At 34.1% G+C, this 23,485-nt stretch overlaps 1 protein-coding gene across 12 annotated transcripts in view; it reads right to left on the minus strand.

Annotated features, from left to right (window-relative positions):
- The window catches only part of fxyd5 (FXYD domain containing ion transport regulator 5), a 31,997-nt gene extending 15,932 nt beyond the window's left edge, over window positions 1-16,065 (minus strand). Inside the window, exons 1-5 of one of the 12 annotated variants that reach the window (XM_087283195.1) lie at window positions 15,946-16,008; window positions 11,399-11,584; window positions 8,164-8,391; window positions 2,695-2,740; window positions 246-344 (exon numbers count right to left, since the gene is read on the minus strand). In XM_087283195.1, the coding sequence (XP_087139321.1) occupies window positions 246-344; window positions 2,695-2,737 (142 nt within the window). In that variant the 5' untranslated portion in view covers window positions 2,738-2,740; window positions 8,164-8,391; window positions 11,399-11,584; window positions 15,946-16,008. Of the gene's footprint in view, window positions 1-245; window positions 345-2,694; window positions 2,741-8,163; window positions 8,392-11,398; window positions 11,658-14,548; window positions 14,667-14,795; window positions 14,885-15,945 lie in introns of those variants that run through there. The other 11 variants (XM_087283196.1, XM_087283197.1, XM_087283194.1 and 8 more) reach the window with 11 other exon arrangements.
- Window positions 16,066-23,485: the final 7,420 nt, after the last annotated feature.

Raw genomic sequence — 23,485 nt, forward strand, 5'->3', positions numbered from 1 at the left:
ACCAGTCTATTATGCCACCAGAAATCAATTCCTCAACAGATCAAACTTTACAAATTACGCTATCAAGGTAAATGGGACTGTCGTTACACATTTTGTACTGGATCTGCAACTCAGTTTAGCTTTATTGGAAATACTTTGATTTAAAATAGCAAACAAATTGCAAACAAGTATAGATTAAATGCATAAAACACAACCTAACAACTCTATAAAACATAACAGGCAATGAGGATAAATAAAAATCCTACCAAGATTCTTTTTCATGGGTGGATCTGTGTTAAATGTGGAGCTTTCCGGTGGTGGTGGTGGTGAAGTCTCTGTTTCTGTCATGTTTTCAGCTGCATAAGCTTTATAAACAGAAAAACATACACTTTTTTGGTTAGGAAAACACATAATCTACTAATGATAATTCAATTCAGTTCAAGCTTACTTGCATAGCGCTTTTCACAATAATTATCATTCCAAGTGGAAAGAGTTTGGGTGAAGAAGTCTTGTGTTTCCCTTTTAAGTAATAAAGAGTAAGCGGTAATCTATATCTGTGGTCATTTGGATGCTGATCATACTCTCATATATTTTGGAGTTGCCGGAAAGTACGTTTTCTGGGATACCGTTCAAGATCTTGGGATATTGATTTCCCCAGGGAACTTTCAACAATGTGCCTTGGCAACATTTCAAATAATACTGGGAAGGCTGATGGGTATCTTATAATATTATTTATAGCGCATAAAAAGACCATTACCAGAAAATGGCATAAGCAAACAACCACTTAAAATGGACAATGGATGGAAACCTATTGCACGGAAGAACTCCCTCACGGTATCATTTATTTATTACAAAGCTACAGTGAGAAATACAGTTTGCATCAATATAAATATTGACGCCACTTAAAAAAGATAATAACGAAAACTAAAATCAATATATTCTGAAATTATAAAAGCATGAAATTATATAAATGAGTAAGAAGAGAGATGCAACATGTCTATATTATATTATATTATATTATTGATTCATTCATTTTCTTGTCGGCTTAGTCCCTTTATTAATCCGGGGTCGCCACAGTGGAACGAACCGCCAACCTATCCAGCTAGTTTTTTACGCAGTTTTTTCCAGCTGCAACCCATCTCTGGGAAACATACACACACACATTCACACACACACACTCATACACTATGGACAATTTAGCCTACCCAATTCTCCTGTACCACATGTCTTTGGACTGTGGGGGAAACCGGAGCACCCGGAGGAAACCCACGCGAAGGCAGGGAGAACATGCAACCTTCACACAGAAACGTCAACTGAGCCAAGGTTCGAACCAGCGACCCAGCGACCTTCTTGCTGTGAGGCAACAGCACTACCTACTGCGCCACTGCCTCGCCGCCCTATATTATATTATATTATATTATATTATATCTAAATAATAAATTTTATTTTATTTCATTATGGTTTTGATCATTTGCATTAAATATTAGGTAATGTGTCGGTTAGTTACCAAGAATTACAACAGTTGTAACATTTTTTTAAATTTTTTTATGAAACATCATTAAACATTCATGAAAACAAACATATTTATATTTTGGATAAAAATTAAACATAACTAAGTAAATATTTATGCTTAGAAATATTTTAATTAAATAATTAAATACACACACACACACACACACACACACACACACACACACACACACATATATAATTTGACTTAAAATATATTTAAATTCACCCAAAAGTAAGGTTCTGTTAATATAATATAATATAATATAATATAATATAATATAATATAATATAATATAATATAATATAATATAATATAATTAAAATGCATGCAGCAATCAATTTTTCAATAAATTTACATATACAGTATACGCCATTCAAACACAAATTACAACCTGTGAGAAGCAGTGAGTGAGAATGTGATTGGTTGCCTTCGGTCCAATCACTTACTGTATGTTCTCATTAAAGTTGTGGAGATAAATATCTGAGATCGTTACAAGACGATCTGAGGAATTTTGACCAACATTCTCCATCTGACACCATCATGACTTACGCGTGTTTGAAGAACACATTCAGCACAATGATCCCGGCCAGCTTCAGAGTTCAAGATTACACACACACACACACACACACACACACACACACACACACACACACACACACACACACACACACACACACACACACACACACACACACACACACACACACACACACACACTCACTCACACTCTCACACAGCAGCAGATGAATGCAAATGTATTCTGAGTCTGGCATAATAACAGTGTGGTGATGTAGAGCGCAGTGGTTTGTAATGAAGGCAAGCCTCTCATAGACCCTGCCACAGAACAAGGACTAATTGTGGTCTAGAAGAGCATTTTTGTATGCATTTTCCGGCTACGCACAGTTTTTCCAATGAATCCCTTCACAAGATGAATGGCCACATGAGACCGAACAATTCTACTGGCAAACACTGTGATTATTGCAGAACGGCTATAATCAATCTTTTATTGGAAGTATCTAAAAAAATAAAAATCACACATATTAGACCCCGCTGGTCATTCGTGGTTTCGGGTAATGTAGGATTTTATTAAAAAATAGACTTTATCAGATTATGTTGACAAATGTTTAGCGTATAGTGTAACGATGGTCTGTGTGTCTGTGTGTGTGTGTGTGAGAATGAGGAGCAGAGCAGTGATAACTCACTTCTGAAGACAAGCAGCAGAAAAAGAGACGCCCTTCGTAACATGATCTGAAAAAGAGAAAACGCCCACAAACACAAACAGGTTAGATTTAGAAAACACATCTTTTTGCAATGTGAAATTACTTTTTTTAACAAAGCTCTGCTGGTACTTCAGCATTCTATTCTATTCTATTCTATTCTATTCTATTCTATTCTATTCTATTCTATTCTATTCTATTCTATTCTATTGTTATCTTCTGTTCTATTCTATTGTATTCTATTCTGCTCTATTCTTCTGTTCTACTCTATTGTATTCCATTCTGCTCTATTGTTCTCTTTCATTGTATTGTATTGTATTGTATTGGAATCTATTCTATTCTATTCTGTTCTATTCTATTGTACTCTATTGTTCTCTTTCATTGTATTGTATTGTATTGTATTGTATTGGAATCTATTCTATTCTATTCTTCTGTTCTATTCTATTGTTCTCTTCTGTCCTATTCTATTCGGCTCTATTGTTCTCTTCTATTCTGTACTGCTCTATTCTATTCTATTCTATTCTATTCTATTGTTATCTTCTGTTCTATTCTATTGTATTCTATTCTGCTCTATTCTTCTGTTCTACTCTATTGTATTCCATTCTGCTCTATTGTTCTCTTTCATTTTATTGTATTGTATTGTATTGGAATCTATTCTATTCTATTCTATTCTATTCTATTCTATTCTGTTCTATTCTATTGTACTCTATTGTTCTCTTTCATTGTATTGTATTGTATTGTATTGGAATCTATTCTATTCTATTATTCTGTTCTATTCTATTGTTCTCTTCTGTCCTATTCTATTCGGCTCTATTGTTCTCTTCTATTCTGTACTGCTCTATTCTATTCTATTCTATTCTATTCTATTCTATTCTATTCTATTCTATTCTATTCTATTCTATTCTATTGCTCTCTTCTGTTTTATTCTATTCTACTCTATTTTTCTCTTCTATTGTGTTCTGTTCTATTGTTCTATTATATTCTATTGTTCTATTCTATTATTCTGTTCTATTCTATTCTTCTCTTATGTTCTCTTCTGTTCTGTTCTATTCTATTCCACTCCATTCCATTCCTTTCTATTTTATTCTATTCTATTCTATTCTTCTGTTCTGTTCTATTCTATTCTATTCTATTCTATTCTATTCTATTCTATTCTATTCTATTCTATTCTGTTCTATTAAAATTTTAAATCAATGTGATCACATTTTACTTAAAGAGCCCCTAGTTTGCATTCGTATTCATAGTCTTGCATAAACAGTAGGCCCAAAATATCCGGATGACCTACTATTGGGGTGCCCAAACTCAGTCCTGGAGGGCCGGTGTCCTGCATATTTTAGTTCCAACCCCAATTAAACACACCTGAACCAGCTAATCAAGCTCTTAGGCATACTACACTCTCAGAAATTAAGGTACGCGAGCTGTCAGTGGGGTGGTACCTTTACGAAAGGTACAAATTTGTACATAAAAAGTACAAAAGTGTTCCTCTTAAAATTTGCAGGTACTAATATATACTTTTGAGGTACCAATATGGACCCTTTTAAGTACAAATGTGTACCCACTCCAGAGACAGCTCGCGTACCTTTATTTCGGAGAGTGTAGAAGTAGGAAGGAAATTGGAGCCAAACTATGCAGGACACCGGCCCTCCAGGACCGAGTTTGGGCACCCTGACCTTCTACTTCCAACCAGATTCTGAATTGCACATCCAATGGAGACTTTTCCACAAGGCCACAGTAAATGTATGAATGGGAGTGAAGACCCACAATGTCACGCGTAGGTCATGTGATAATGATGAATGTAGTACATCCAAATTGTATTAACACAATTCATATAGAACGTACTTTTCTAATGATCGTATCGAAGTAAACTAAAAAGTAGTGTGCACAAAAAAAAACAAAAAAAACTTGAGCAAATACAGGGTACATATGGTCATTTTAGATTTCATGTTAAATATGTAGCAGCCGCACATTCTGTGTTCAACCACATGATATGTCATGATGCTTTACGGCTCCCTCATGCCGTCGTAAACATTCTACCCATCTAATGAGAGCATTTGAGATAAAGGTCTTGACATTTCCCCAACGCTATCATTAGCCAATCAATTCTGAGATGTTGTTTGTTTTAGAAATTTGTGTCTTTTGATCCATAAACGTCAAACAATGGAAGAGTTTCTGAGGGGGGGAGGGGTTACTTAGCAACAGTGACACGAGCAAACCATAACACAAACACTAGATTATGACACATCAGATGACAGGCCGCCATTACAGTCACCAAACTCTCCATTGGCACAAACCTACAACTGCAGGAACAAAAACACCACAGATCTGTGCAAGTGGAGAACAATCAGCCACAGACCTGAAACTCACTGCTTTAAACAATTGCCACAAAACAATCATAACAGAGTATCAGGGAGACCAGGGTAAGATGCGTCACTGGTTATAATTGGTTTCCAATATATTTATATAGAAAAGTTTGCATACAGGTGCAATCAGAATTATTAAACCTCTTTTGATTTTTTTTTGAACGATGTTTGACAGAGCAAGGAAATTTTCAAAGTATGTCTGATAATAATTTTTCTTCTGGATAAAGTCTTATTTGTTTTATTTCGGCTAGAATAAAATCATTTTTTATTTTTTTAAACACCATTTAAGGTCAATATTATCAGCCCCTTTAAGCTATATATATATATATATATATATATATATATATATATATATATATATATATATATATATATATATAAATAATCTACAGAACAAACCATCGTTATACAATAACTCATCTAATTACCCATAACCTGCCTAGTTAACCTAATTAACCTAGTTAATCCTTTAAATGTCACTTTAAGCTGTATAGTGTCTTGAAAAATATCTAGTAAAATATTATTTACTGTCATCATGGCAAAGATAAAATAAATCAGTGATTAGAAATGAGTTATTAAAACTATTATGTTTAGAAATGTGTTGAAAAAAATCTTCTCTCCATTAAACAGAAATTGGGGAAAAAATAAACAGGGGGCTAATAATTCAGGGGGTTTAATAATTCTAATTGCATCTGTACATATTAGAAATGATGATGAAAAAATGATAAGTTATGCTATTCGTGACATGGCAGTCATATATTGTGTATAATGTAAAAAAAGGCAAAATAATTATTTTATAAAGTGTGAAGGCCCTATCATGCACCCAGCGCAATGCGGTGCAAGGTGTGACACAAATGGTGTTTACTAATTTCAGCTTGACGCAAGAGTTGTTTTGACGTTTTGCACCACGCTGTTTAAATAGGAAATGCATTTGCGCTCATATGTGCCCCTATAGATGTTCTGGTCTAAAAATGGAGGCGTGTTAAGGCACATTGCTGGCGCGTTGCTATTTTGAGAAATACACTGCTCAATAGACCAGCTAGAGGAGGTCTAAAGTCCAGCGCAGAGCGCGTCAGTTGTGGACCTTGCTTAAACATGAATTAATACAATACTGCAGGATGTGCAGCAATACACAAATATTTTTACAAATTAAAAAGAATTAAAGGATTAAAATATTGCAAAAATATTATTTTCTACATAAATATAAAAAACATACCTTCTTTATCTCTGAAGGCTTTTTTAGTTTATTCATAACAATTTGCTTTTGTATAATGTTGTTATTATTAGCAGTATTATTTATTATATGCATATTTATATTTGTTTTATTAAAAACAAGCTTAGATTTGCCCACCTGTCAGGTTTCAGACCATATGGGGCGCAGCATGTGTATTTGGATATAACTCAGTTTTTTTTTACACTCTTCATTAATATTGTTTATTTATTTGATTGCTGGAAATTAGAACTAAATTTAGAAATAATTTTGAAACAAATCTTTATGCTTAACAAACAAAATTAATTATGTACAGGCGACTGGATGTCTTTGCGTACAGCACATTTCCACAAAAGAGAGTGAAAGGGAAAGAAAAAAATGAGGAGGCTCATCTCTCATTCGCGCGCTGCAGACGCTCTGTTTAACTGTTTTCTTGCTAGTTAAATGCTCAGTTTTTCCACTTAAAAAAGACCATCATGTAAATTGCAAATGCTCTATGACGCGACACAACTGACTCTTAAAGAGAATAGGAGATAAAACTCTGTTTATTCTCAAAACACACCTATAACTCATTAAGAGAATAAGCTCAACCCTGTTAGACCATGCACCACGGCGCAAAGTGGATTTTTCCGTTTCTTAAAATAGTAAAAGTGGACTCGGACATGCCCTGCGATTTAGACTTTGCGCCAAGATTGTTAAAATAGAGCCCTGAATGTCTGGTAAGCTCAAAGTTTAACAGACAAATTGGTTGTTGAGTGAAACTTAATCTTAGTTAATTACATTTTAAGGGTTTAAAAATGCAAATATTTAAAAACTTTTAAAGAATAAAATGCTGTTTTTGTGTCAAAGCTACAATTGTTGACTACTCTGTGTGTATTACAGAAAGACCCTAACTTTAAAATCTTATCCTATCTGTTTGGCAACCATGCTAAATACACTTAGCACCACATTTAGGACAAAACCCAATTACTGAATAGCATTTCCTAAGTCTGAGTTCTTAACTTAAGTACAGATAGGAAGGTTGTATTACAGAAACATCCTGACTGGAGAGAAAAAAAAATTCTTAAAAAAAAAAAAATGTCGTAACTTTAAAAACACAACAGCTTTTACAATTATTTGAAAGATAAAAATATATGAATATAATAAAAAATGTGTAGAAAGGCAATGTTTAACAATGACATTACATTTAATGAAGAGCAAAGATATTTAAAGGTAGAAGGTCTTTAGAGGACCCTGAAGATGTGTTCAGTTTCAATGACAAAACACTAAAAAGCTAATTATAGACTGCTGCACAACATGCCATTACAGTTAGCAGTATTAAATTATTATATTACATTGTTATACACAGCATTTCAGCAAATAACGCTTGATAACTTAACAAATAGAGTTGGCTTAGCCTTCTTTACCAAAGTGATCAGTATTTACATTTCCACAATACTAAAATTAAAGCTTGCCTGTTTTATCCTTTTGTTTATGCTAACCTATTAGCAGCTTGTGGTTGCTTGCTAACAGACCTAAAAGCAGATTTTCAAACTTAATGACACAATTTTAAGATTTCCTAATAAAATATAAGATCTTTTTTAAGATAGCGTAAAAATCCCAAATCAATTTAAGATTTGCTTCTTTAATAGGTGAAGCGTTTGTTGTTGTTTTACAAGCTAACGTCACCAGCTACTGGCCTGGCATGAATAATACAGCCCATTTAGTCATTTTTTAGAATCCATATATTCTTACATTTCATTCACTGCATGTAAAACTTTTTAAAAAACAAAGTAAAACAAAATAAATAAATAAATTTCAGGCTAAATTATAGCCAACAAAGAGGACAGAAACACAGACATATTCCTTTACTCTAGAAAAATGAGAGTAACACGCAATTCTCACAGGGCTTCAGCATCAACTCTTGATGGAGGGCGTGTTTTGAGGCTGACACGATCATCATAGCAGCTGTCATGTTTGGCTGATGCTTCCGTTGGCACTTGAAAAGTTGAGAAACGTCTAACTTCTGCTGTGAGCAACGCTGCTGAAGCATTGCCGACAGATCCACAATTCAGTTCGGCCATGCTCGACGTCATCCATTCAAAGTAAATAGGAATCATTGACACTGACTCCCTGTGTGAATAGGATAAGAGCTAAGTAATATGACACCATGCATAAATGTGCATTAAACACTGATATTCAGTAGTCTACATGTATCTGTTAAATAATTACATACATATACAGCAAATTTTGCAATATACACGTTAAACTATTAAAAGATACAGTTAAAGCCTCTTTATTGTCGTTTTTTTTACAAGCTGACATCGCCAACTACTGGCCTGGCATGTATAATACACCACTTTTAGTCACTTTTTTCTAATCCATATATTCTGATATTTCATTCTCTGTATGTAAAAGTATTTTTGTGTACGCTTTTGTTTAGCAAACACAACTCCACAATACACAATACACACAATGCAGAATTGAAAATAACATGTAATCAGTAAAAACCAATGCAAATATTACTTTTTCCCTTTCCAGATATTATTATTTGCACATGGGTGTTCACACTGTTTGAATGGTTCTTCATTTTGTCTGGCCTGATTTCATAATACTCCAGCAATGTACAATGTTTCTGTTTTCATGAAAGCAACAACTTCTGCTCATATTTCGAAGCTGCATGATGCCTTTGCATACTAAAAGTAAAAATTTTTTTTGGTCTCAATTAACTTTAATTCAATTTATTGACAGATGTAATGACTGTTTACAAGTCCAAGATGATTAATTTTTAATGTCAAAGCTCAAGGCTAAACATTTCCTGAACAAATGAGTAAAACAGTATTGTAAATATCTCAGTTTTTACAAATAAGAAGAGCTGAGGAACCTACTGTAATTCCTGTAAAGTGTAAACTGCTGCCATGTGTTTGGCTGAACATTCATTTTAAGTTGGCGTTTAGAGTCGAGAGGTTAGATCAAGCCAGACGTTTAGATCTTATATAACACCTTTTAATACAGCAATGTCTCTGAGCCATAAAGTAATGTTACTTAATGGAGTGAAAGCGGAGTATGAACATAATTCAGTGTCTCAATGGATCCATCCATTAGAGTCTGCAAACTGGCAACAACAACAGCTTTATAGAACATGCCATTAAATATTCTGCTAGTATAAGACCGAATGCAACTTTATAAGCTGATACTGGGTAAAGCTTACCAAAAAAAGAATCCCAATCTATTTATATTTTGCAAGACAAATGACACGAGGATTCATTTTCTAAAAATAACTTCTTTTTTTCAGATTTTGGGGTGAATTATAATATGATATTTTGATATTGTGAAGTTTGTGGATTTTTTGGTTTTGGGAATTTTGGGGATAATTTGGTATTAGACGCAGTTCTAAAACATCAAATCAAATGAAAACAGAAAATCTGAAAACTAACTAATATTAAGCATCTTATTTTATTTCATTTAGATGCCAATGAATTATTAGAGATAAAAAATTAAAAACTTATACAAATAAAATAATAATAATTAATAAACAACATTTAAAAATATATATTAAATAAAATATATGGATTTGTTTTAAACAAAAAAGACCTCACAAATAGAAAAAATATAAATAAAATGTTAATTAAATTTAATGAATGTACAACATTTTAACTTAAATTAGCCATAAAGACATTAGATGCAGTTCTAAAACTTAAATCAAATGAAAATACTGTATGAAAACTAATATTAATCATCATATTTTATTCATCTACAGTAGATGCCAATGAATTATTGGAGCTAAAATAATAAAAATCTAAAAAAAAATTAAAATAAAAAATGAGAAAATTAATAAACTAAATAATAACATTTATTAAAAGTAATAAAATTAATCAAATAAAATAAACTAATAATAATAATAATAATATTTACTTTATTAATTTATAATAATAAATAATAAATTAATTTGAATGAAAATAAAATAGATAGAACTTTTAAAACAAAAAATGAGAAATGTAAATTCAATAGAAAGTACATAATTTAAACTGAAAATAACCATAAGGACATTAAATGCAGTTCTAAAACTTTAAATCAAATGGAAATGAAATAAATTATTAGAGCTAAAATAATAAAAACCTAAATATGAATGAAAAAATTAATAAACTAAATAAAAATATAATTAATTAATAAACTATACATATATTTTTAAACAAAAAAGACCATACAAATAGAAACATTATACAGTAAAAGTAAATTAAATTTAATTAATGTACAAAATTTTAACTTAAATTAAGCATAAAGACATTAGATGCAGTTCTAAAACTTTAAATCAAATAATAATGAATATATGAAAACTAATATTAATCACCTTTTTTTTATTTCAGCTAGATGCCAATGAATTATTAGATCTAAATTAATAAAAACCTAGATAAACATAACAAATATAATAAGCTAAATAGAAAATTAATTCATAAATAAAATATATAGAACTTTTTAAACAAAAAAATCTCACAAATAGCAAAATGCTAAAGGAAAAATAAGTTGAATTTAATTAAAAATCTTATTAAAGTACATAATTGTAACTTAAATTAGGCATAAATACAATAACATAACATCTAGTATTAATTTAAAGTGAAAAAATAAAAAACAATACATAAAAAAATAATTTAAACCAGAAATATCTGAATGAAACACACCCAGCCACCTTTTTGTTGATTTCTGAAACCCATCTAATGTAAACTTTCACAACAGCAATAACTAAATAAATAATTTCCACACATTTGCCCATCCCTTTCCATAACCCCCAATCTTCTATTCCACGGCCTCTCGGACCTTTTTCATTAGTAGTAGCCACTTTGATCTATGTGAGGGCGAGCGTGAATCGAACTCTGGCTGTGTACTTCATCTTTTTTTCTCCAGGTGAGTGAGTGTGTTTACCTGTTTCTAAAGACACATCGTCCTCTGGGTCTTTCATGATCGATGGATCAGATAAACGGTTCGGCTGCTCCACAATGACCCCACATGTTTGAACCACGTGTGGCTAAACATATTGCTAGCCTACATCTCTTTCCCTCTCTAAAACACTATTGTGGTTTCCTTTCAGCATCTGTACTGCAGGAAATACTCAACAAGTGTGTATTCAGATATTCAGACTTACCTTGGTGTTCATTTTAGACTCTGGTATCACATCAGTTCATAGAGCGCAGCATCTACCGGTTCCTCGTAGCGGAGAGAAAAATGGAGTTGTGTTCACGCCCTTGTTCAACTTCCTCTTCTGGTTTGGAGGCCCCACGTTCTGTCCACATCTGCCAGTCCTCTTTATGCCCCTTTCATCGGCTTTTGTCTGCAATTCAAACTGCGTTAATGCCAGCCTCATGCACATTGTGTGTGTGTGTATCAGCACTGTAACTCTTTGTCTGAACGGCGTTTGTGTCTAGATCAGAATGAAAGCTGTATTTGTTTGTGAGTGATGCAAGAATTATAGTAGGCGACAGTTTATTTTTTGGTGCTCATCTTTCAGTGTGATTATACATTTGATTGGAGTTTACAGTTGAAGTCAGAATTATTAGCCCCCCTGAACTATTAGGCCGCTTGTTTATTTTTTCCCCAATTTCTGTTTAGCGGAGAGAAGATTTTTTTTCAACACATTTCTAAACATAATAGTTTTAATTACTTATTTCTAATAACTGATTTTTTTAATCTTTCCCATGATGACTGTAAATAATATTTTACTACATATTTTTCAAGACACTTCTATACAGCTTAAAGTGACATTTAAAGGCTTAACTAGATTAATTAGGTTAACTATGCAGGTTAGGGTAATTAGGCAAGTTATTGTATAATGATGGTTTGTTCTGTAGACTATCGAGAAAAAATTAGCTTAAAGGGGCTAATAATTTTGTCCCTAAAATGGTGTTTAAATAATCTAAAAGATTTTAAAAGGTTTTCATTCTAGCCTAAATAAAATAAATAAGCCTTTTCCAGAAGAAGAAAATAATATCAGACATACTGTGAAAATTTCCTTGCTCTGTTAAACATCATTTGGAAAATATTTTAAAAAAGAAGAAAAAAAATGTGAAGGGGGCTAATAATTCTGACTTCAAGTGTATGTGAGGTGTTTGTGCATTAATTGTATGCCTACAATTAATGGGATGAAAAAGTTTAGGGTAAATGAAACTTTTTAATTTCACAAAAGTTATTTTTTTTAAGTAGATAAAAGTTTTGATGATGTTCTTCACACTATGAAAAATGTGAAACCCCATTTTTTTTGTACCTTTTTTTTTTTTTAAAGAGCCCCTATTATACAATAAAAAGGGTCATAATTTGGTTTTAAGGGTCTCCAACAACAGGCTGATATGCATGCAAGGTCAAAAAACACTTTCATTGTCTTATAATATGCATTTATTTTTACCTAATTAGCCTAGCAACCCCCATATGAATTGTTCAGCGATTCAATGGTCGACCGTGTTCAGTGCAAGACAGAATGAAATGCCCAGCACCGCTTATCAACAATATTGAAGTAGTCAGAGGGCATGTGTGCGATCGCAGCGGCTGCCCTAAACACGATTTATAGTTATAACTAACACCACAGTAAACAGTACCCGGTTCAGTACCCACAGTGCCCACTCAAAACTGTTCTTAATTTAATCTAATCTCACATATATAAATATATTTATTGAAGTGTTCTCACTGCTGTTGTTTTTGTGTGTTTATTTTGTTAAAAGGAAAGAGTGCAAAGAGTGTTGCTTTCAGCAGTTTCTAAAAAAAATAATGATCTCTTGATTATGTCTGTCAATATTCTCGCCTGGTTTACACTTCTCTAAAATGACATGCTTGCATGCAGTGACGTACAGCACTACAAACGCAAGTCTGAAAACAAGGGAAGGAAGCCATGAAACCACAATCATATGTGGTAGCGAAACAGAACACCCTGTTCCACAGGTTGTCATGGCAGCAAAGCCTTAAATTAGGTTAGATTACAATCGCAAAACTTTTGTTTCACTGTAGAGTAGATGTTGTTAGCTTTCTCCAAAGAGCTGTAATGAACATTACACAATCTCTGCAAACCATCCTCCTACACACTCCAGCATTTCTTCACAGAGAAATTACATTTCACGATTCTCAAACGATCAGCATCCTCATCTGTCCCTCTCATTCAGTAGTAGGAACGGTTAACTGAACCCCCCAGCTAGAAATAGACCACTGCTTTGTCCTCCATATTTAAACACCTACACGTTACATAAATCACACTGTAAACGGCCTGTTTTGCAACAATAAACAATAGAGGATTTTCAGATTGTAGACCGCCTCGTTTCATGTCACGATCTCACAGCTGACCCCCGCAATCCCAAGATTCTTCACCTCCTTTACACAACTTGTCTATTTAAAACTATGCTGTATCCAAAACTGCCCCCTACACCCTCTCTATTATAGTGATTATTCATTAATTTTCCTTCGGCTTAGTCTTTATTTCAAAGGTCGCCACAGTGGAATGTACCGCCAACTATTCCAGCATATGTTTTAGACAGCGGATGCCCTTCCATCCGCAACCCAATACTTGAAAACACCCATACACACACACTCATACACACTACGGCCAATTAAGTTTCTTAAATTCACCTATCATAAAAGGATGGACATGGTCAGCAACAATACTCAGGTAGGCTAGGGTGTTGACACGATGCTCAATTGGTACTAATGGGCCCAAAGTGTGCCAAGAAAATATCCCCCACACCATTACACCAGCAGCTTGAACCGTTGACACAAGGCAGGATGGATCCATGCTCTCATGTTGTTGATGCCAAATTCTGACCATACCATCCGAAATCGCATACTTCCATACTATATAGTTCGTTTAAAAAAAGTATGCAAGCCGAGTAGTATGTCCTAGTTCACAGAATTTGAAGATCAGTATGCGAGATGTACACGGATGACCTACTACTGTTACGTTCAAATAAGAGTCAGAGAGGATCCAAGTGCAAGTGAACAATGTTTATTGTATTGACAATTAAATCAAATAGTGCCAGGCTAGAGGGACGCAGAACACAGGGCAGGAACAGAATGAGGAAAACGGATCCAGATAAACTCCTCAGGGCCTGAGCAAAGACAGCACAAACATGAGTGATAGTAACGAACTGACACAGACACACAAAAGCGTCGCCCAGATATAGGCACCTTGATGAGCCTCAGCTGGCGAACTAATCAGACCAATTGAGTGTCGTCATAACACGTGAGCATAACAAATCCACATGGACAACCAAAACAAAACAAACCCACGTGATCAAACATACACTCCGGAGAAGCGCACAAACCTGCAACCGTGACAACTACATCCAGCGAGATTCTGAAGTGCGCATCGAATGGACGCTATGCTACCCCGCGAGAGATTTCATGATTGAGAGTGAAGCAACACAACTGACGCGGGTAGGTCACGTGGTCATGACAAAGTGGTGGATGTGGTACGTTCGAGTTTCATTCATACTGCTCGCATTCATACTGTATAGAACATACTGTTCTCTCTAGTCGAGTAGTAAGTAAAAATTTTAATGCAGTACCTACTGAGTAGTATGCGCTTTCGGATGTAGCCTGTGTGTGAGCAGGCATGTTGTGTTTTTTTTGTGTATTTTTTTTAAATAGTAATATCGCCATCTACTGGCCTTGAATGTGAAATGCAGTTTTTAAAACAGATTTTCACAACATTGCCATCGTCATTGCAAATTAAAGGCACCCTAAAACTAATTTAGACAGCCAGGAAAAGGCTTTTTAGTAACTTTTGTTTTTTTCAATCTAGCACTACCTAGCATAATGAAAAGAACTGAGTTTTAACAAGGCCGTTTATGGAGCACCACTTAGTCTTGAGTGCATGTCCTTGCGGTTGACAGAAAAAGTGCCAATTAGGGATGAATGTAGCCATAATTTGTTGCTGATCATCACAGGATGGGACAGACCTATCATTATGACACGTTAAAAAAATAACTATCTATAAAACAACAGAAAACACAAACAAATTGATCTGTAGAGCACGCATGAGAGAGTCACAGTCCAGTAAATCTATTCAAGTGCATTAACATTTAGACTGATTCAGTCCCAGACTTCGTGAACTCATTTTTAACCTCCTTTGACCAGGGAAAGTCTTCAGATTATAGAAATCGTTCCCCCCAAAAAAGAAAATTCTGTCATTAAATAGACTCGACCTTATGTCATTGTATGTGAAGGAGTCTTTCAGACCTGCTTTATGAAAAGGATCAATTGATTTATTAAAAAAAACTAACCTCAAACAGCATTTTAAATAAATAATAACTTACATTTCAATATTTTTATTCATAAAACTATTATTATAACATTGCTCAAGCCATTCTAATGACGCTTCTAAAATGCTTTTAGGAAAAAGTGCAACCTGTACATTGTTAAGATCCTTTCTCTCTTGATGGAATAAATGAAAATATTTCCATTTTTGGATGAACTAGCTTGTCTGACAGGAGCAAGTGAATATCCGTGGATTAATATAATCACAGATGAGTTTTTTCCATCTTAATATAATACACACAATTAGGTAAAAACATCCCAAATTGATACAATGCATGAATCAAACTGCTTTTGATGGGAGCATTAGAAAAGAAAACACCTTCAAGATGAGTCGTTGATTACACCAATTTGGCTGAAACACAGGCCTGGGTTATTACCGCATGTTTCAGAGGTAATTACCTGATTGAAATCTTCTGAGGTGTTCAGTGAGCGTCTGTGTAAAAACGTCTTTCTGCTTGTCAACTGTCCTGGAAAAGAAGATGGACGAGACGTGCGAAATAAAGCTGTCAGTGAATTAATCTGCCATAGTCTGTCAGTTTCAGTCACTCTCACTTTCTTTAATGGTACTTTTCGGGTGTAAACTATTTTAATTACCTGCTCTTGCATTTTTAACAATAATAATTAATGATAACTCAAACTGTGCAGCCTGTTGATGAGAAGCACACTATTACTTTTTAAAAGCAATGGGGTGTAAGGGTTTAGCTTGTTTGACAGTAACAAAGTGACTAATAATTTATTTGAAAAAGGTTGAAATGTGGTAAAAAAAAAAAAAAAAAGATATTGAAAGTCACATTTTCTACAGAAAATGGTTCATTACGGTTTTATATTTCAAACAAATGACTTATACTTGTAAAGAACTTAAAACATTTGATTCTGGTTTACATATACATGCATATATATATATATATATATATATATATATATATATATATATATATATATATATATATATATATATATATATATATATATACATATATATACACACACACACACACAGTTAAAGTCAGAATTATTAGCCCCTTTGAATTTTATTTCTTTATTAAATATTTCCCAAATGATATTTAACAGAGCAAGGAAATTTTTACAGTATGTCTGATAATATTTTTTCTTGTGGAGAAAGTCTTATTTGTTTTATTTCAGCTAGAATGAAAGCAGTTTTTAATTTTAAAAGCCATTTTAAGGACAAAATTACTAGCCCATTTAAGCTATATATATTTTTTTTGATAGTCTAACAATAACAATAACTTGCCTAATTACCCTAACTTGCCTAGTTAACCGAATTAACCTAGTTAAGCCTTTAAATGTCACTTTAAGCTGTATAGAAGTGTCTTAAAAATATATATAGTCAATTAAATTTTACTGTTATCATGGCAAAGATAAAATAAATCAGTTTTTAGAGATGAGTTATTAAAACTGTTATGTTTAGAATTGTGTTAAAAAAATCTCTCTGTTTAACAGAAATTAGGGAAAAAAATAAACAGGAGGGCTAATAATTCTGACTTCAACTGTATATACATGTACTGTATATATGATGGCATCAGAGACCACATAATAAAAATTCCACATAAGAAAAACTCAGTGAAAACCCACAGCTAATTAAATCATTATAAAACAGGTAAGTGAAACTCTAAGTCGAAATCTCTGTTTTGTATGTTGTAGAACTGAATTTATACCGTTATAATCTGGCAGTGTTTGCGCTGCTTTTGCTTTTTCAGGGTTAAATATTGTGATATCCAGATTACAACAGAGAAATACTGCGACATATCTGCCATTTCATGCTGTTCAGCTTTTAATCTTAAAATGTGAGCAAAATCACCTGAGTTGTCATCACTTTAGACATTATGCCAGAGAATCATTCAAATACTAGCTCAAAAGGGACGTTTGTGAAGTAGCAACTGATTCTGTTGTTCTGACGTCAGCTGCAAATGTGAAGGAATGACAGAAAAAATTAGTTTGTCATACAAAAGGATTTTTGAGACTCTCCATGTTTTATTGTCTTTTTTTAGAAACACGATTATGCCGGCAAATTGCTGTATAAATGAAATGTCACACTCAAAGCAGTGCGATATGGCTCTATTTCATCACTGGTGGGACATTAAGGATTTTTTTTTCATTCATTAGAGACTTTAATCCTTTAAGTGAAAATTCAAGACAGATATTTGAACATAATTTTGAGTAACTTTGTTTCATTCAACCACACTCAGAAAGAAAAAGAGAACTTACTTTGTTACTGGTTTACTGTAAAGCAACTTTCTGGTCATTTTAAACTCATTGCAGAATCAGACAAACCTCACAGCAGCTAAATTTAAATAACAGACACAGTTAAACAATCTAAACCTTGAATTTTATAAAGATTTCAAAACTTTTAAATTCATTCTAGACTGAAGTATGAAAAGGAGCACAAGAGGGACATTTTCAGAATGAGTCTATGCAACATATTATTGACTAAATTATATTTAAAAAATAATAACAATAAAAGCTAATTTAATTTCAGCCAAACTAAACGAAAAATAAAATAGGCAATACTAAAATAAAATAAATCCTTGCTCTGCTAAAGATCACTTACGAAATATTTGATTTTTTTTTTTTTCTAATTTTACACGAGAGTTAATTTCATAACTCTGTATGTATATACATCTTTTGTACAAAACAAAATGTAATACCTAATGTAAACAGTAATCTGGGAAAATATTATGTTGCTCTATTTACCTGAAGTGTCTTTTCATAAACCGTTCTGTCTAGGCAAGAGTGAATATTTAACCTTATTCTTGTTTAAAGCGTCAAATGTAGGGTTTTAGCCTCAAGTCCAGCTCGCGTCTGCTGGAAAAGCTTTCTCTGTTTGCCGTCAGCTCATAAGCACTTCAGCGCAAACTAGCAGCATTTCATAATGGAATTTGCATGCTGAACTTTTCTATCAAAATTGCCTTTTCACACGGCAGATTTTAAAATTACATGAATAATAAAGCAACACGAACTAAGGTAATAAGAATTTTGATTGAATTTGGCTCGCGGTCTGTCTCCCATTACACTTGGGCTGCAGTATGTTTTGGTTCCTGGTTTCTGCTCATTTGCTGTTTGAAAATGACACAAAACGCGGTACATTAGCAATCAGAGCATTGTGGAGTCAGCCAATACAGTGAGCAAACACAATTTATTCCATAATCACCGCTGATAAAGTTCTGCAAATATGGTTATTCTCAGACTTTACCCAGGAGGCTTTGCTCACAATGCAGGTTTGTGAGAATGAGATGCAGAATATCTGAATAGCTGTGACATTTACAAATGCAGTAATTCATCCTCAGACTGCCTTGTTTTCATTACACAGTACTGGGTTCAGTGTGTTATAGGATGTATGTGATATTTATGATGGACGAATCGAGATCTGAATGTTTTCTGAAAGAAATGTGAGGGACTTATTTGTTGTTCTTGTTCTCGTCAAAGTCATGTTTTCGAGATACAAAACCAGATGTTTTCTCATGGACATGTGAAGGGTTTTACTTTTGTCACAATCATACAGTAAATTCAGGATAAAAAACCAGATTGTCTTACCAATTGTAGGAGCAACGAATAATGACTTCTAGTTGATCATAGCGGCAGAAGGTAGATTTTTCTGATGAATCATCTGTTGTTCTGCATCCCAATCATCACAAACACTGCAGAAGACCTATTGGAACCCACATGGACCCAAGATTCTCACAGAAATCAGTCAAGTTTGGTGAAGGAAAAACCATGGTTTGGGATTACATTCAGTATGAGGATGTGAGAAAAAAATCTGCAGTGGAAAGTAACATCAACTGCCTAAGGTATCAAGACTTGTGTGCTGCCCATTACATTACAAACCACAGGAGAGGGCAAATTCTTCAGCAGGACAGCGCTCCTTCTCATACTTCAGCCTCCACATCAAAGTTCCTGAAAGCAAAGAAGGTCAAGGTGCTACATGATTGGCCAGCCCAGTCCCCAGAAATTAACATTATTGAGCATATCTCGAATAAGATAAAGGAGGAGACATTGAAGATGAATCAAAAGAATCTTGATGAACTCTGGAAGTCCTGCAAGAACTCTTTCATTACCATTGCAGATGACTTTATTAATAAGTCTTTTGTTTCATTGCAGAGATGAATGGATGCAGTCCTCTAAGCTCACGAGAGTCATTTACAATATTTATTCTTTTTCCACTGCACCATGACTTTATATTCAATACTGCACATTATTTATGTTAAGTGACAAGACTTTTTTCTAAGTAAAGTCAGATCTTAATGTCCTAATTAAATAATTACAAATCAAGGCATGATCATATTTTATTTTGGTAAAATAGGCGTAATATAGAGGCCTTTGCCTTTCAGATAAGCAACTTCAGATATGAAATGATAAACTAAAAGTCAAGTTATTATTTGTTATTTATTCCACTTGGATAGGCGACAAGACTTTTGTTAAAATCATATATCCAATACACAGTACAAAACGAGATCTAAAAGTTTTACTTTTAGAATTTTGCCTATTGTATTTATTAATTTTTTTTGATGCCTCTATGCTGTGTTCAGACCAGATGTGTTTTGTGTAGATAAAACTTGCTATTCGCACAAAAATAGACATGTGAACTTTTGAGTCCACTAGATCCTTTCAGAGGTGCACCCAGCTCTGTGAGTTCATAGACTACTCCAAAAACTTAACCTGGATGATTGAAGCTTTCAGTGAAACGCACAAAATGCTCCAACTCACGCCACTTCATTCACCCAAATCGAACCATTCGCGCTTCATTCCTGCGTATATCGCGCTGCAGGATGTCTTTGCATTGACTAAGTATGTAAATCATTCACGCTTGGCACTTCTGCATCTGATGTGAATGCAGCATTTATACCTCATCCTTATTATCTTTTGGGAGAAGCCTGTATCAAAAGCAAACTTGCTGGTGTTGTGGTTTTTAGTTTTATCTTAATAAATCAAACTCAGACTGGGGGTTATGAATATCAGAAGAGTATACTTTATTGGAATATCTTCCAAAAAAGCAGAGACGTCCATAAGCAGACCCATCCCTAGTCTCACTCCAGGACAATCTGATGTCCCTAACATTTGCTATCCCCTTTATCCTGGCTTCCTCCCACCTTTGTGTTTTCACTGTTTACTGGTTCAACAGGCCTCTTCCAGCTCCTACTTCTTTACAACCCCTATTTAAAGCCTCTTCTTGGCGGCCCTCGTAATGTAAAGATCTAATGTATTCATAACTGTTTTTACACTTACAGTTCACATTTGGTAATTATGACTAGTATCTATGATCCAAACATCTAAACTTAACTCTTCTCTCCCATACAGTATGTTTCTTTTCAAACATACATGACAGTTTAGAAAAGTCTTGTCTCTACCGGAGACCTCTGTCTACACGCCAATCTGTCACAACCATTCTTTTTTGCCCCCTTGGACAGACAAAATCTACTCCGATTGGAGAGAAAAAGGTTTAAGTTCCATCGTAGACCTGTATGTTGATAGAAGATTGGCATCCTTTGATCAATTAAAAGAAAAATTTTATTTACCCCATACACATTTTTTCGTTACTTACAAATCAGACATTATGTTCAGGCTAAATTTAGTAGTTTGGAACAACCTCTTGAAAAGCATGCTTTTTTTTGATGTCTTTTTGGACCCTCCCAATTCCAGGCATCTTGTCTCTAAATTTGTCGGTTTATTCGATAGCTATGGTGTAGCTCCCACTGAAAGGTTCAAAGCTGCCTGGGAGAAAGATCTAGGGTCTGAAATTTCTGCAGACACATGGGATAAATGCCTGGAGATGATACGGTCCAGTTCGGTGAACAGTAGACTTCAATTGGTCCAATTTAAGGTTATCCATCGGTTACATTATACTAAGGCAAAGTTGCATAAGATTTTTCCCTCCATATCACAATTATGTGACAGGTGCAAAGTGACAGAAGACACAACTTCCCATGCTTTCTGGTTCTGCCCTTTGTTATATACATTTTGGTCAAACATATTCGATTGGTACTCTAAAGCTTGTCAAATCTTTACCACCTGATGCAGAATTTGCTATTTTTGGATATTCACAACACATTTCTCATCTCCCACATGGCCTCCAGCAGTCTTTGTCTTTAGGCATGATTGTGGCCAAAAGGCTTTTGCTTCGACATTGGAAGTCATCTTCACCTCCTACATTTCAAATGTGGATTGCAGACATGACTTCGGTAATACAGATTGAAAGACTGAGATTTTTGAGGACTCATTCTATTGAAAAATTTTCCAGTGTTTGGGGTTTATTTCTAAACTATCTAGATGAGCAAACCATCCACTCAACCTCTGATGATACTTCAGAGACTTAATTTACTTATTTTACATATTTATTTAATTTTAATTCTTTATTCTATTTTCTGTTGTCTCTTGCTAAACTGTGATGTCATTGTTATTTGTTCATTGACTCATTGTATGGGATTTGTCCGAGACAGTGCCTAGTGTTGTGTGTGTTTGTGTATGTGTGTATATATGTATATGTGTCTTTGTGGTTGTTCTTGAAAAATCCAATAAAATACAATTATAAAAAACATACATGACAGTTTCAACATATGTTGTTTACATTTCATGTTTTTCTGACACAGATGGTTCTCATTGTATCCCCAAGTCCTCTCTCGTGCTCTTTTATGACCCCTTTGCCTTAACCTCTCACCTATTTTCAATGACATATATTGACAGATTTGTAGGGCTTTTCACTCACCCAATTAAATGTGTCTTCATATAGGTTTAGTAAATAAAAATCTTCATCACTGGTCGAATAAAAGTAACTTTAATTTAGAATTTGCCAAGGGTATGAATATTTTCGGGCTTAACTGTATACTGTAAATAACAGGTGTCAAATCCAGTTCCTGGAGAGCTACAGCTCTGCACAGTTTAGTTCCAACCCAGCTTCAACACATTTACCTGTAGGCTTCAAACAAGCCTGAAGGGCTCAATTAGTTTGATCAGGTGTGTTTAATTAGGGTTAAAGCTAAACTGTGCAGAACTGCGGCCCTCCAGGAACTAGTGATTATTAAAAGTGATTATTTACCTAAAAAAAAAAGTGTCATCTGCTAAGACTAAAGGTAACTGTAAAGTATTATATAAGTGCTCCTGAAGTGGAGATTTATGGCTCAGTGTAGAAGAAAAAGAAATATGTAGAATAAATGAAACCTACAGACACAAATTGATGGCAAAAGACACAAAATTATATTCATGATTTTCTTCTTTTCACTGTATTATACTGTAAGCAAAACTTATAAAAAGGCCAGAATCTCAAAATTGACATGCGCATGTGTTTTCTCCAGCAACGTCTCACTTAATATCCTCCAAAAAGTGCCAAAGAAACACCATAAATTAGCCAGATTCCCTCCCGCTTCCCTGTTCCTGATGAATAACCGGGATGGTGATTAATGACAAGTCATCTTTTATATACACATATAAAAAATAGATTAATCTGTCCTCTGCAGAGAAAAGTCATTTTTCACCTCTCAAAGTAAGAAGAAAATGTGCCGAGTCAAGCATTCTGCGGGGCCTGTAACAGCGGTGACATAATCTATGTGAGCGCAGCTGCAGCTACTGTAAACCCACTGCATGCACTTTATTACAGAGCTCTACCCACAATTACCTGCGACAGATTTGTGCATGAAAGCTGGCTGGCCGTCGCTGACCACGCAGAGAGAGAGAGAGACAAATTCACACAACACTTCCGAACAAGCTGCTGAAACCAAAACTGATATGCAACGATGCTTCAGTGCGAATGCAAAAATGACATCATACTATTGTATTGATGTTTGTTGGTGTCTCACAAAACAATATTCTTATTTATTTTTAGTGTCAATAAAATTCTCAATTGATTATACACTCTATTACTAATAAGTTACTACAGGAATAACTACAATATAGGTTCATTCTGAAAACGTAGCCCTATATACATTTCTGG

The sequence above is a fragment of the Danio rerio genome, chromosome 15 (assembly GCF_052040795.2).
Source record: "Danio rerio strain M-AB ecotype USA chromosome 15, GRCz13ab, whole genome shotgun sequence".
Classification (NCBI taxonomy): Eukaryota; Metazoa; Chordata; class Actinopteri; order Cypriniformes; family Danionidae; genus Danio; species Danio rerio.